This window comes from Capsella rubella, unplaced genomic scaffold (genome assembly GCF_000375325.1).
Source record: "Capsella rubella cultivar Monte Gargano unplaced genomic scaffold, Caprub1_0 scaffold_2, whole genome shotgun sequence".
Classification (NCBI taxonomy): Eukaryota; Viridiplantae; Streptophyta; class Magnoliopsida; order Brassicales; family Brassicaceae; genus Capsella; species Capsella rubella.
The window spans coordinates 210,268-223,077 of NW_006238922.1; the positions used below are offsets into that span (position 1 = coordinate 210,268).

Sequence of the window (12,810 nt, forward strand, 5' to 3'; positions counted from 1 at the left end):
AGATTAAAGGCTATTGTGATAGCGACTACGCGACTGACCTGGATAGAAGGAGATCTATTACAGGATATGCTTTTCAGGTAGGAGGAAACACCGTGAGTTGGAGATCCGGCCTGCAACAGATATCGGCTTTGTCATCAACAGAGGCAGAGTACATGGCCTTAGCAGAATCCGCAAAAGAGGCTCTATGGCTAAAGAGGATTACCTGTGAGCTTGGATTTCATCAAGAGAGTGTTGAAATCTTCTGCGACTCTCAAAGCGCGATTTGTTTGGCCAAGAATAGCGTCTTCCATGAAAGAACGAAGCATATACAGACGCGTTATCACTTCATTCGGGATGTGATAGAAGATGGGGATGTAATTGTGACCAAAATCGACACAAGCATAAACCCAGCTGACCTTCTCACCAAACCTCTACCAGTAAAGAAGTTTGAGGATGGGAGAAGTGATCTATGTGTTATCAAACACTAGATCTAGCTCAAGTTGAGCTAGGGCTTCGGCGGTGCAGTCGAAGCAGGGACGAAAGGACAGAATGGAAGGTTCTTTCGGGTTGTCGGAACAGGATCGAGGTGGAGTATGTGAAGAAACGATCCAGTTTCAACAAGGTGGGCTTGAGACAGCTATTGGGCTTAAGTTAAGTCTTTGGTAAGGCCCAGGTTTGGAAAAGCTGTATGCCCACGTGAACAGTCAACACTCTGCTTTTGTCTTCACTTGAAGGACACGGTCTCGAAAGGAGACGTTGGCGGTGAAAGGTTTGTTACGCCTAGGTTTTGGAGTGACCTGAAAAGGGAGCGTCCATTAGGTGTATAAAAGGAAAAGCAGAGGGCATAATGACAAGATGAGAAGAGCGTGAGTTACAAGCAGAAAAATCTAGAGAGGTTTTAAGAGATAGGAGAAGAGCTTATCTTCTTTTATAGCTTGGTGTTGAATCTCTGGGTTGTTGTTCTTTCTGGTTTCTTGTAACTCTGGTTTTAAACACTTAAAGGAAACCTTGTGAGCTGGTTTAAGCTCACCAAGACGTACCTTGGCCACATTGGCCTTGGGAACTTGTAAATCTCTGTGTCTTCTCTCTTCTCTCTTCTTCTTGTTCTTACTTCTGCAAACACAAACAAACAAAGATAAAGAACAGAACAATCTTGGAAACTTGGTTTAAAACGTGACACCCGATTTCTGCATTCCTATCGATTCTCAGACGAACTTGTGTCAAATTTGTTACTTAACCGATCTAGGTATGTGTTCCGGTTTAACCCTTCAGCATGATAGTATAAACACTAGCGAAGAAGAAAAAAGGCAATATTGGTACTTTTCCTAAACAAAAAAGGATATACTAACACTATATATTTATATGATGTTCTTCGCTTTACCGATCCTGAATTTTATATTTCTCATTCGGTGATCGTGCTCACTGCTCACATCTTTTTTTCGACATCAGGATCATGAGTTCTCCGGTGATAAATCAAGACATGGTCCAAGAAGTTCTTTCTTATCTACAGGCGTCTGTAATCAGAAAATTCAGGGTCATGAATAAAGAGTGCAACAAGAGAAGCTACGAGTCATGGTTTCTCGATCTTAATCTCCACAGAACAAATTCTGTTTCCGGATACTTCCTACAACGCTACAAAGAAGGAGGCGATAAACTTCGAACTAGTTTTATCCAAGAGAGGAGCGATGTACGAAACAACGGAGTCTCTATCGATTTCCTGCCACAGGGAAAGGTGAATATAGAAGCTTGTGATGCAAGTAATGGGATATTGCTTTGTGTTAATGACACAGGACTAATACCGGAATACATAGTCTGCAAACCAACCACAAAACAGTATCAGATCATACCGAACCCAAAAGTGCCGGGTCGTGACAAGTCATTGGGTATAACGGTAGTCGGGTTGGACCCTTTCCGGTATAAAATATGTAGGCTTTCGAAGTCGCCCGGTATGAACCGGAACCTCAGAACCTTCGCGTGCGAAGTTTTCGATTCCGACTTGTTCACGTGGAAGAGACTAAAAAACTTGCGTCTACCAAGAACAGACGGTCTCATTCTTTCAAAACCGGTACAAGCTTCTGGCTTCTTGCACTGGAGATCCCGGAACAACAATGTGATCCGGTTCTGTCTTAAAACCGAAGCTTGGTCTTTCTTACATACTCCAAACTTTGGTGTATTCCCAAAACTGGTCAGATACGAAGGGAAGCTAGGTGTTATTCGTGAGTGGACAAACAAAGATCAAGAAGATGTTCACGGGTTATGGGTTTTGAAGAGCAGTTTTGGAAAGAAATGGGAAAAAGTGAAAGATATTAAAAGCATTTGGGGGAAGGATGACATTCTCTGGACACCAAGCAACGACGCCGTAACACTTTGTAGCTGGGAACGTGTTTGCTTCTACAACATAAACACTGAGAAGTTGGATATTCTTCATGCAATCAAGGAATTTGCCAGTTACGGTTGTTTCCCGTTTTGTTCTGATTACGAGAGAGTTGATCTGGAAGAAGGAAGAAACTTGAAGGGTGTGATTGTGAAAGCAGCCAAATTTGTTTAGACGTGTTATGAATTTGGTTTTACGTCGTAGGTCTTGACTCTTGATAGAAACTGATGACTTAGCATGATTGAGCACGATTGCACACGAGAAGTCGAAGGTAAATAACTAAAGAAGTCTTTATGTGTATATACAAAAAAAAAAAAACCTTTTAATAAAACGAACTCATTTTCTGACCCAAAATAAAAAAACCAACTCATTGTCCCAGAAAAATGTTCGACTTAAACAAGTGGAAGCGTGAAACAATGAAAATTACCTTTTCAATAAACGAAATAACTACATTGGTATTTTTGAAGTACATTTATAAAATAAATCCTCATCTTCAAAACAGCTACAAAAATGTCACTCTCTTTAATACCATATCTTTAAACATTAGTGGAAAATAGTTGATAAAAAATAATGGATATATAATTTCTAAAATATCATTTTTTATTTAACTAAAATGTTCTATGAACATGCTTTTATTTAAAGGATGTTGAAGCAAGAAGCCAAATGGTAGAGGCATTTTACAAGCATCACCAAATGCTACAACTCTTGGAAAATATTATTAAGAATATAAAACACACTTTTGTTGATGATTTACATTTTTGTTAAGCGGTTTTAGTTGTGAGGGCTCTGATAAATTTAGTAAAAAAAAAAAAAGGCCGCCAATGGTATGCGATTTACGATATTTAATTAGGATCCATATTGCGGATTTCAAACAACTAAAGAAATAAATAAAGAAATATAACATCTTAAATTTTATTTTATGAGAATACAGATGAATCGGCGCTCCTATTTATACTTTTAGGCAAAAAAATATAACTATCAAATTCATTATTGTTTTCATATCCTCCTAAAACTCATAAAATCTCTCTTCTCGATCTGAAAACAAAAGTCATGAATCTTCGGTAATGAATCAAGATGTGACCATCAAAGATTCTTTGAAATTATCTGGTGTAGGTATGTAATTCAATTGTAATGTTTTTCATATTGAAATAATGAGTGCAAGTTATATAAGATCGTGAGTAGGAGGGCATCGTCAATGTGGAAGAGGTAGATCCACCCTAAAACCAAGGGGCAACTAACTAACAAGTAACAACTGAGTCCTCTCCAAGTTCTTTTATTATCTGGTGTAGGTACGTAATCCAACTGTAGTCGATTGCGTATACGATTATGTTTTCTTTCGTTTCAAAGTTCGGAAGAACCAATTTTGTTTTAAATAAAATATGATGAATATATAAAGTTTTACTTTCACATTGCGAAAACATCTTTGTAGATTTTAAATTTCACTTGATTTTCTACTTACGAAAATGTGAAGATTTGAAGCTTGTGATGTAAGTCATGTAATGCTATTTTGTGTTGGTGATTTCTTGGTTAATGGTATTTTGTTCACTCAATACAACAAGTATTGAATTTCTGAATGTCATTTTTCATTATATATGATTAATCTGAAACAATGTTCTAGTGGTTCTTATTAATTTGTTTCATAGTGGGGATGATTTGGTTTTAGGTTGTAAATACTTACAACTTTCTTAACATAATTCTGATGAATAATATATGTATTCCATATTGCTGGAAAATGAAAAATTGGTATGCATGGATAATTGGATCACCAGTATTCACTTCACATGTACCGTTTGAATTATATATCAAATACATGTTTTATATATAATTCATATTAAAAGATTAAACCAATGATATAAACTAAAATAAAAGTTAAAAATGTTTTTTTTTTTGTAGTACAGTATTGTGAATGAACCATATCGGGTTTAGATTTTTCTGCTTGATCTCATTTGGTTTATTACTATATTAGTCAATTTACAATATGTAGATTTATTTTGTCTTATTTTTTAGAAAGTAATTTATTGACTTTTTAGTTAAGAATATTAAATTATTATCTCAAATTTTTATTTGCATATCACAAATTATTAATTGGAAGCTATATATATTTTTCATATGAATGGAATTGAAAATCAGGTTGGGGTAATTGAATCATCACAATTCACTTGATCACTTGTAGCCTAAATTTAGTTCAACTATATTTTCATAGTATTCATTTCCTAAAATATAGATCATAGAATCTATCAAGTATATAATTTAGACAATACAAGTGAAGTGGATAATGGATGATTCAATGATCTTTAACCGATTTCCAATTGGTAATTTGTTATATACAAATGAAAATTTGATACCAAAACTCAAGAGATTCTTTTGATAAAATAAAAATATAAAATATTTTAATTTTAATGATATCATTGGTTCAATTTTGTTAATAAATATATAATTATGTAGGAAATTGAGACACCTACGTATTTATATATATTTGATTTGTGATTCAGACTTTACAAGTGAAGTGAACACTACCCGATTTTTTCCATTTTCCAGTAATATTGAATATACACATATTCTAGCTTCTAATTGTGGTAATTGATTTGTGATATGCAAATAAAAATTTGATAATATTCAAAAACAACAATACAGATTGGTGCGTTGTTGTCATTGTCACCAAAATAATGAAACAAGAAGGAGATAGGGTTACAAAACCATCCTATATATATAGCTATTTGTTGTTGTAAGTAGCCACAGATCAAACAAACACAAATATTCATTCTTGTCTTTTGACATTTCTCACAAAGTTCTTTTGAGATGATAAATCAAGACATGTTCAGTGAGGTTCTTTCCCGTACTCCATTTTGGGCGGTCGAAAAATTCAGATTCCTAAACAAAGAATGTAGCAAGACAACTTACACTTCTAAGTTTCTGAAACTGAATCTCGAAAGAACCGAAACCATTTGCGGCTACTTCCTCCAGTACTCGAGAAGGCTAACTCTACGCTCTTTTTTCGTCGAAGCTCTCGGAAACGAACCTGGTGGGACTCATGAAGTCTCGCTAGATTTTCTTCCGATGGGAATAACGATTGAAGCTTGTGACGCAAGTCATGGGATCTTGCTTTGTGTTGACGATCGTCCGTTAACGGAGTACATCATCTGCAAACCAACAACGAAACAGTACCTGGTCTTACCCCAACCCAAAAACCAGTCTATCACCGTAGCTACCGGTTTAATGGTTATTGGCTCTAACCCTTTTCGGTACAAGATCCTCAGGCTCTCACATGTCTGTTACATGGAGAATCAAAGGTACACTTTCAATACTAGTTTCGTCTGTGAAGTTTTCGACTCGGATACGTTTGCATGGAAAAGGTTGAACAATTTGGAACTAGTGGAAGGAGACATGTTGAGTTATTGGAACTCTAAACCGACATCTTCTTACGGGTTTTTGCATTGGTTAACCCGCAAGCATGTGATCCGGTTTTGTTTCGAAACCGAAGCTTGGTCATACTCTCCGGTTCCTGAGGATATAGCAAGCGGTAACTCTCAAGATTTGTCAAGCTACGAAGGTAAGCTTGCGATTATAAGTTCGAGAACCAAGGATGGACTGAACTATGAGGAGGTATGGGTTTTGAAAAGCCCTTTTGGGGGTTCTTGGGTAAATGTTAAAGAGTTTCCTAAAGACTTAAGCCTCAAAACCGTGGGCTTCTTAAGCAACGACGTCGTAACGCTGGCTGACAAGAACCAAATCTGCTTACGCAACATGAATAACGGAGAATCTGAGATTTTACAAATAAGGGCTCCAAATTACTCCCCTCCCAATATTTCGACCATTTTTTATTTTCTTCTCTTTTCTGATCACAAAAGAGTTGAATTTGACGCGAGACCCAACGACTCTGAATAAAACAAACAACCTATTCGGGAGATCCAACGGCTCAGAATAAGACAATAACCTATCCGGGAGATCCAACGGCTCTGAATAAAACAAGACAACTTATGCTTTTTGTTATTTAATTTTTGTTTTTCACTTTTGATATTTTGCTACACTTTCCTGTTTGTGATTCTTTGCATAGTGTAACGAATCTTTGTTTCATTTTGATACAATGAATCTCAACTTAAAAAAGAAAAATATATAAATCCAACAATATCATACTACACTGAACTAAAGTCTCTTTCATATCTCAAATGATCGAACCACCTGAGCATAGTCTAATGAAACCATCGCTTGCTTATGACACCTCAAATGAACCGGCCTTGGAAATAACCAATTTGTCAAAGAAAACTAGAAATGTAAATTGTAAGCATGTTTAGTGTTAATGTGTTATTTATTTGTTCTTGATTTTGAATCAAACAATTTATCCCCAAAACCGGTTTGGTCCGTTCATCAAAGGGATCACTGAACCGGGCTGAATTTCACATACAAAAATAGCAACAGTCGAACCGGTTTAGTATTCCTGTTAAATGAAGGAACTATATTAAAATTCCTTTTCCTGGAAACTTACCGATACTGGTGAAAACTGTTCGAGGATGCTTCATCTCTCTCTCACCACTACTCTCTAATCCTCGTTGACTTGACTTTGGCTTTTTTTTTGGCTCTAGCTGCTTCCTTACTCTCTCTCGTTCTCTGCTCGTCAATGGTTATTATCTTCTCTTCCATCTTTACCAAATCGTTTCTTTTTCTTCGTTGATTGAAAGGAGTTCTTTACTTTCTTGAAATTTTCAAGAACCTGTTTTGATGGACACCAATCTTGATGGATTTGCCGATTCCTATGAAATCAGCAGTGCTAGCTTCTTCGCCGCCGCACCTGCGCCCACCGAGTCCTCTATCGTTTATCCTGCCGCCGAAAAACTTCTAACCGGACCTGATGTTTCGGCTCTGCGATTGCTCTCCAACAGCCTCGAATCCGTGTTTGACTCGCCGGAAGATTTCTACAGCGACGCTAAGCTCGTTCTCGCTGACGGCAGGGAAGTATCTTTCCACCGCTGCGTTGTCTCAGCGAGAAGCCCTTTCTTCAAGAACGCTTTAGCCGCCGCCGAGAAGGAGAAAGATTCCAACGCCATCGTGAAGCTCGAGCTGAAGGAGATTGCCAAGGATTACGAAGTCAGTTTCGACTCGGTAGTGACAGTTTTGGCTTATGTTTACAGCAGCAGAGTGAGGCCACCTCCGAAAGGAGTGTCTGAATGCGCAGACGACAACTGCCCCCACGAGGCTTGCCGGCCGGCGGTGGATTTCAGGTTGGAGGTTCTCTATTTGGCTTTCATCTTCAAGATCCCTGAATTAGTCAAACTCTATCAGGTACCATCTGCATAAGCTTTTTATACATTCGTCAAGTTATATATATATATATATATATATATATATATATATATATATATATATATATATATATATATATATATATATATATATATGTTCTTACTTGGGAGTACTTTTGTTTGCATTTCAGAGGCATTTACTGAAAATTGTAGACAAAGTTTTCATAGAGGACGCTTTGGTTATACTCAAGCTTGCTAATATATGTGGTACATCATGTACCAAGCTATTGGATAGATGCATAGAGATTATTGTCAAGTCTGATGTCGATAAAGTTAGTCTTGACAAGTCTTTGCCGGAAGAGATTGTCAAACAGATAATTGGCAAACGTAAAGAGCTCGGTTCCGAGGTACCTGAACTAGAGTTACATGTCTCCAAGATACATAAGGCACTTGACTCGGATGATATCACGCTAGTCAATTTGCTTTTGACGGAAGGCCACACCAACCTAGATGATGCGTGTGCTCTTCATTTTGCTGTTGCATATTGCGATGTGAAGACCGCAACAGATCTCCTAAAACTGGATCTTGCCGATGTCAACCGTAGAAATCCGAGGGGATACACGGTGCTTCATGTCGCTGCGATGCGTAAGGAGCCACAACTGATACTATCTCTACTGGAAAAAGGTGCGCGTGCATCAGAAACAACTTTGGAAGGTAGAACCGCTCTCTTGATCGCTAAACGAGCCACTATGGCGGTTGAGTATAATAATGTTCCGGAGCAAAGCAAGCATTCTCAAAAAGGTCGAGTATGCGTAGGAATATTAGAGGAAGCTGATAAACGAGTTACAATTCCTACAGATGCTCCTCCTCTTGCAATGGCTGCCAAGGAACTGAAGGAAAGGCTACTCGATCTTGAAAATAGAGGTAGTATCATCTCTCAACTCTTATTTCTTTACTTTTACGTTTGAGGTCTCATATGTTTGGATTGGATTTGGTGTGCTCTGTTAGGAAACAGAGTGAACTAATGATAACGATGCTTTTATGTCCACTGATTAGTTGCGCTTGCTCAACGCCTCTTTCCAACGGAAGCACAAATGGCAATGGAGATAGCCCAAATGAAAGGAACATGTGAGTTCATAGTGACTAGCGACGAGCCTGCCCATCTCACTGGCAAAAAGAGGACATCACCGGACGTAGATATAGCACCTTTCAAAATCCTAGAAGAGCATCAAAGTCGACTAAAAGCGCTTACTAAAACCGGTATGGACTCTCACTTCATCTACTCCTTCTCAAAAAAGAACAAAACTAAACATGGTTTTGTCACTTGCTGCCTTTCATCAGTGGAACTTGGGAAACGCTTCTTCCCACGCTGTTCAGATGTGCTCGACCGGATTATGGACTGTGATGATTTGACTGAACTGGCTTGTGGAGAAGAAGACACCCCTCAGAACCGACTACAAAAGAGGCAAAGGTATATGGAAATACAAGAGTCACTGAAGAAGGCCTTTACTGAGGACAAATTGGAAATTCGGAATTCGTCGCACGCAGCTTCGTCTTCTTCCACATCAAAACCAACCGCTGGAAAAAGGTCTAATCGTAAACTCTCTAATCGGCGTCGGTGAGACTCTTTGGGTAATTTTTGCTGTACCATATCATTTTGTTTTCTTGATGATTGTTACTATTTATGTGTATTGTTGGCGTCATATAGTTATTGTTCTTAATCTTGCATCCAAGGTTGTTTAGCTTCAGGTGTGTTCAGACAAATGTTGTAACTTATTGAACCAGCGATATACAGACTTGTAATATATTATGTACACAAAAATAACCCATGGTGTTACAGAGTTAACAAGAATCATATTCAAGTTCCCTTCGCTGAAGTTCAACAAGAATCCATGATCTTGGAAGAAATGTTCACTTAACTTCTAGCAACGTTCATGTTATCTTATGTTTTATTATTTATAGCTGCAGTGCATTTTGAAGTTTACAATTTTGGACTCCAAATTCTTGATTTCCTTACTCGATAATGAGTTATTTATTTCCCTCATTAGACAACAAGAAGTCGAACTTAACACTAACCTCGGAAACGGAATTAATCACTTTGTCAAAGATGTTAATACTTAAAGCTCTAGTTTGTGCCAGCTCAACGTTAGTCAAGAGCCTCGTGTATCATCGGGTAAGACTATGTAATCTTTATCCTCTCGCTGAATTAATACATCGTTTGTAAAAGGAGCTCTAGAACTAAGTCTTGACTAAAGTATTATTTTCTATCCAATCAAAAGTGAGAGTTCATATTATTCTGTAACTTAGTCTTGACTAAAGTAACTTTCTATCCAATGTATCCATATTTTACTAAATGTAAATTACTACGGTTCTTTTGTGATTACAAACAATTGATATTACAGTGCACCTAGTAATGCTATATAATACCGGATTTGTCTTTGATTAATGGACTGCGCTTACCAAAATGCGTAACTCTCACACAGCATTGTTTTACTTATTCACAAACAAAAGCACGTAGTGTCTTTTTTACGACATTACAATATATATAACCCAAACCAGTTTAATCCTACTTTCAGCTCATCTTCTTACTAGTGCAAGTACTAGGTTTGTGTTGGGGGCTTACTTGATACGTTAGGTGGAGTCCGAATGACTGCAGGTGGAGGCGGTGGTGGCAGAATGACTGGAGGTGGAGGGAACAATGTTGGAACTCCAGAAGCTTCCGGCCAAGCTGATACTTCTGGAACAGGATAAAACGTGGCTGCATAAGTTTTGTGTAGTTGTTCAAGAGTGTAACAGTCGTCTACATATTGCAAAGGGTTGATTTTCAGCTTCTCGCAGACTGCTAGAGCGTGCAGACATGGGAACTTTTCCGATTGAAACTCCCCACATGTGCAGGTGCATTCACTCAGTCTGACGATCCATCCATCCTTCTGTAACGGCTTTGTGACCTGAAACGCACCTTTGTCTAATGGCATTACAACGTCAGTACCAGGGTTCTTGCCACAGAGAGCCCGGTTCGTTAACAACAGCGACTATGTCACGGTGGGGACTGGAGATGAGGCATATGTCTTTCCTTTGTGTAACCTTCTCTCTGATTTGTGTGAAAAACCAACGCCAACTATTGGTGGATGCTTTTTGGGTAATCGCAAATGCAAGCGGGAAAAAATAATCATCAGCATCGACTCCCTGGGCAATCATCAATTTCATAGGGTACTTACCGTCCAAGTCTTTGGTGTCCACTATGATTAGAGGTCTGCAGTGTGGGAACCCTTTAATGGACTGAGAAAACGCCCAAAACACGCCACGGAATGATGCAAATTCAGAATTAGGAAAACTATCGTATTGCCAGTCAACAAGTAGCCCATTAGATGAGTGAAACGCAGCCATTAATTTGGGCAATAATCTGAAACTTTGATCCCAATCCCCATATGTTTTTCTTATCGCTTCCTTTTTTGCTGCCTGCATCTTTGCAGTCTCAAGCTTGCAGCCAAATTTTTTAAACCACCAATCTTTCAACTCTGCAATTGTTAGAGTGGGTTGTACCCTGATCAGACATTCAATCTCATCTGCTGCAAATTCTACATCGAAACTATCCGGCTCAATAGAACAGCAAGTATGTGGACCACTACACTTGGTTATCTCAACAAACCCGTGGTCTTCCATTCTAGCTGCCAGAAGCGACCAATTGCATTTCCATCTAATGCACTCAAACAGATACTCGTCCTTCTTAATCTCTTTTACTACACACCTTTGCCCCCCTCTAAAGGAGCACCAGTCCACTACTTTCTTTAGCTCATATCTATCTTTAAAACACAACCCCACGCGCAATTCATGATCATCAACCCACAAACTGGACATAATCTGCGGTTTTAAAGGACTTGAATTGACCCCTTTCTTTAATAAGCAAGCATTTGCAGATGCCTCTAAGTCTGGCACATTCAAACCCTTGTGTGCACTATCGTTATCCGCTGTCAAGTTAACCACCTCCTCCACCCCATCCGAACCTGAGTTTTTATCTGTCATTTCTCCATCTCCACCTCCATGAGTGCTACTGTTTCCAATATCAGCACCTGCCTCGTCTTCAATCCACCCGTTACTGTTATCCACTCTCCAAACCTTTAACCCAACATCCCGCTCTAATTTAACAGATGGATGTGTCACATAACCAGTAGCTTCTGGGGGTTGTTGGGTCCTCTGTCTTTTTGACGAAGTACCAGGGTTTTCAAATAGTGATGAACAAGCAGCAGGAACAGCAACATCATCAGAAGTCGATTTCACTTCCAAATACAACTCCACATCTTTAATAGAAGGATGATTGGTTGGAACCTCAAGCATAGTCTCCAAACTAGTGTCGTTCACCACAGGAAGGAGTAGATACGTAAACAGATCCGGTGAAACAACTACAGGGTACCTACCGAAGATTTTGAACTCTGATTTCTGCTTATCTAATCCAAAAATTGGATAAAGCCCATTCAACAACGTACTCAAGGCAGTCTTTTGCCTAACTCTGATCTTTGTAGGAGTTAAACCTTCATAGTATACGCCATCAGGACCATACTTGATAGTACCATTCCAGTGACACAAAACCATAACCTTTTCTCAAGGTTTCCATCGCCAGGAGCAAAACAATCCTGCATTGAATTTAGGGTAAAAATGTAAACTTTTTTGGCCTAAACTCCTAACACTACTTCTACTTAAAAGCTCGAAAACTCCATATCTAAAAGAAAAAAAAAAGGCTAAAGCTTTTCGGCGATAAGCAGATAAATCCAATTAGAAAACATAAACCCTAAACAGTGACACTCTAAAAGTAAGACTTGTAAAGGTCTATCACTTACCTGAAAACCGGAGAAATTTAAATCGTGTGTGGCAGAGAAGTTTGGAATCTCAGAAATTTTAAGTAATTTCGCCGGCCGCTAATGACTTCTCCGGTGATGTAGCCACTTGTCACCGGTGAACATGACAACTGTGCCAGCGAACTCGCAGATGTCGGGTGTTTCAATGTAGCTTAAACCAGAATATGCTATTGGGCCAAAAGAAGAAAGCCCGTTAATGTTTGAGTCCGGTTCTACACTAGCAAAATACTCAAATTTTCCCGCCTAAATTCAACTTTCATGTCCCAATCCCAATCATTCTTGTCTTTCAATATTGTATGGGGTAAATATCAATAGAAGCATCAAAATTTGAAAACTCAAAATTGGTAAGGATGATTCTGTCCACACA

At 38.5% G+C, this 12,810-nt stretch overlaps 5 protein-coding genes across 6 annotated transcripts; 3 read left to right on the forward strand and 2 right to left on the reverse strand.

Moving 5' to 3' along the window:
* The first annotated feature begins 1,432 nt into the window (after positions 1-1,432).
* LOC17894042 (putative F-box protein At4g38870) lies at positions 1,433-2,527 on the forward strand. Its single transcript, XM_006301340.1, has one exon. It carries the CDS (start codon positions 1,433-1,435, stop codon positions 2,525-2,527), a length of 1,095 nt encoding a protein of 364 aa, XP_006301402.1.
* A 2,640-nt stretch (positions 2,528-5,167) lies between these two features.
* On the forward strand, positions 5,168-6,238 carry LOC17894966 (F-box protein At5g18160). The gene has a single exon (XM_006301422.2). The coding sequence runs from the start codon at positions 5,168-5,170 to the stop codon at positions 6,236-6,238; it is 1,071 nt and encodes a 356-aa protein (XP_006301484.2).
* Positions 6,239-6,683: 445 nt separating this feature from the next.
* LOC17894896 (regulatory protein NPR1) lies at positions 6,684-9,509 on the forward strand. Of its 2 annotated transcripts, XM_006301987.2 has the most exons (4): positions 6,691-7,630; positions 7,782-8,514; positions 8,647-8,850; positions 8,932-9,509. In XM_006301987.2, exons 1-4 carry the CDS (start codon positions 7,070-7,072, stop codon positions 9,210-9,212), a joined length of 1,779 nt encoding a protein of 592 aa, XP_006302049.1. In that variant the 5' UTR covers positions 6,691-7,069; the 3' UTR covers positions 9,213-9,509. The 2 variants fall into 2 exon arrangements, with proteins under 2 accessions (XP_023642944.1, XP_006302049.1); XM_023787176.1 differs by lacking the exon at positions 8,932-9,509 and having other exon boundaries at positions 6,684-7,630; positions 8,599-8,679.
* A 495-nt stretch (positions 9,510-10,004) lies between these two features.
* On the reverse strand, positions 10,005-10,569 carry LOC111831860. The gene has a single exon (XM_023787178.1). It carries the CDS (start codon positions 10,563-10,565, stop codon positions 10,191-10,193), a length of 375 nt encoding a protein of 124 aa, XP_023642946.1. The 5' UTR covers positions 10,566-10,569; the 3' UTR covers positions 10,005-10,190.
* Positions 10,047-12,574, reverse strand: LOC17895458. The gene is made up of 2 exons (XM_023787177.1): positions 12,426-12,574; positions 10,047-12,221 (listed from the first exon to the last, which is right to left on the reverse strand). The coding sequence occupies exon 2, from the start codon at positions 12,178-12,180 to the stop codon at positions 10,573-10,575; it is 1,608 nt and encodes a 535-aa protein (XP_023642945.1). The 5' UTR covers positions 12,181-12,221; positions 12,426-12,574; the 3' UTR covers positions 10,047-10,572.
* Positions 12,575-12,810: the final 236 nt, after the last annotated feature.

Bases quoted from the DNA above. Each gene is read 5' to 3' on its own strand.
- LOC17894042 (XM_006301340.1), top strand. From the start codon at position 1,433: ATGAGTTCTCCGGTGATAAATCAAGACATGGTCCAAGAAGTTCTTTCT.
- LOC17894966 (XM_006301422.2), top strand. From the start codon at position 5,168: ATGTTCAGTGAGGTTCTTTCCCGTACTCCATTTTGGGCGGTCGAAAAA.
- LOC17894896 (XM_006301987.2), top strand. From the start codon at position 7,070: ATGGACACCAATCTTGATGGATTTGCCGATTCCTATGAAATCAGCAGT. The intron at 7,631-7,781 runs GTACCATCTGCA...TTTGCATTTCAG, and splicing joins AATTAGTCAAACTCTATCAG to AGGCATTTACTGAAAATTGT. The intron at 8,851-8,931 runs GTATGGACTCTC...GCCTTTCATCAG, and splicing joins AAAAGCGCTTACTAAAACCG to TGGAACTTGGGAAACGCTTC.
- LOC111831860 (XM_023787178.1), bottom strand. From the start codon at position 10,565: ATGCCATTAGACAAAGGTGCGTTTCAGGTCACAAAGCCGTTACAGAAG.
- LOC17895458 (XM_023787177.1), bottom strand. From the start codon at position 12,180: ATGGTTTTGTGTCACTGGAATGGTACTATCAAGTATGGTCCTGATGGC.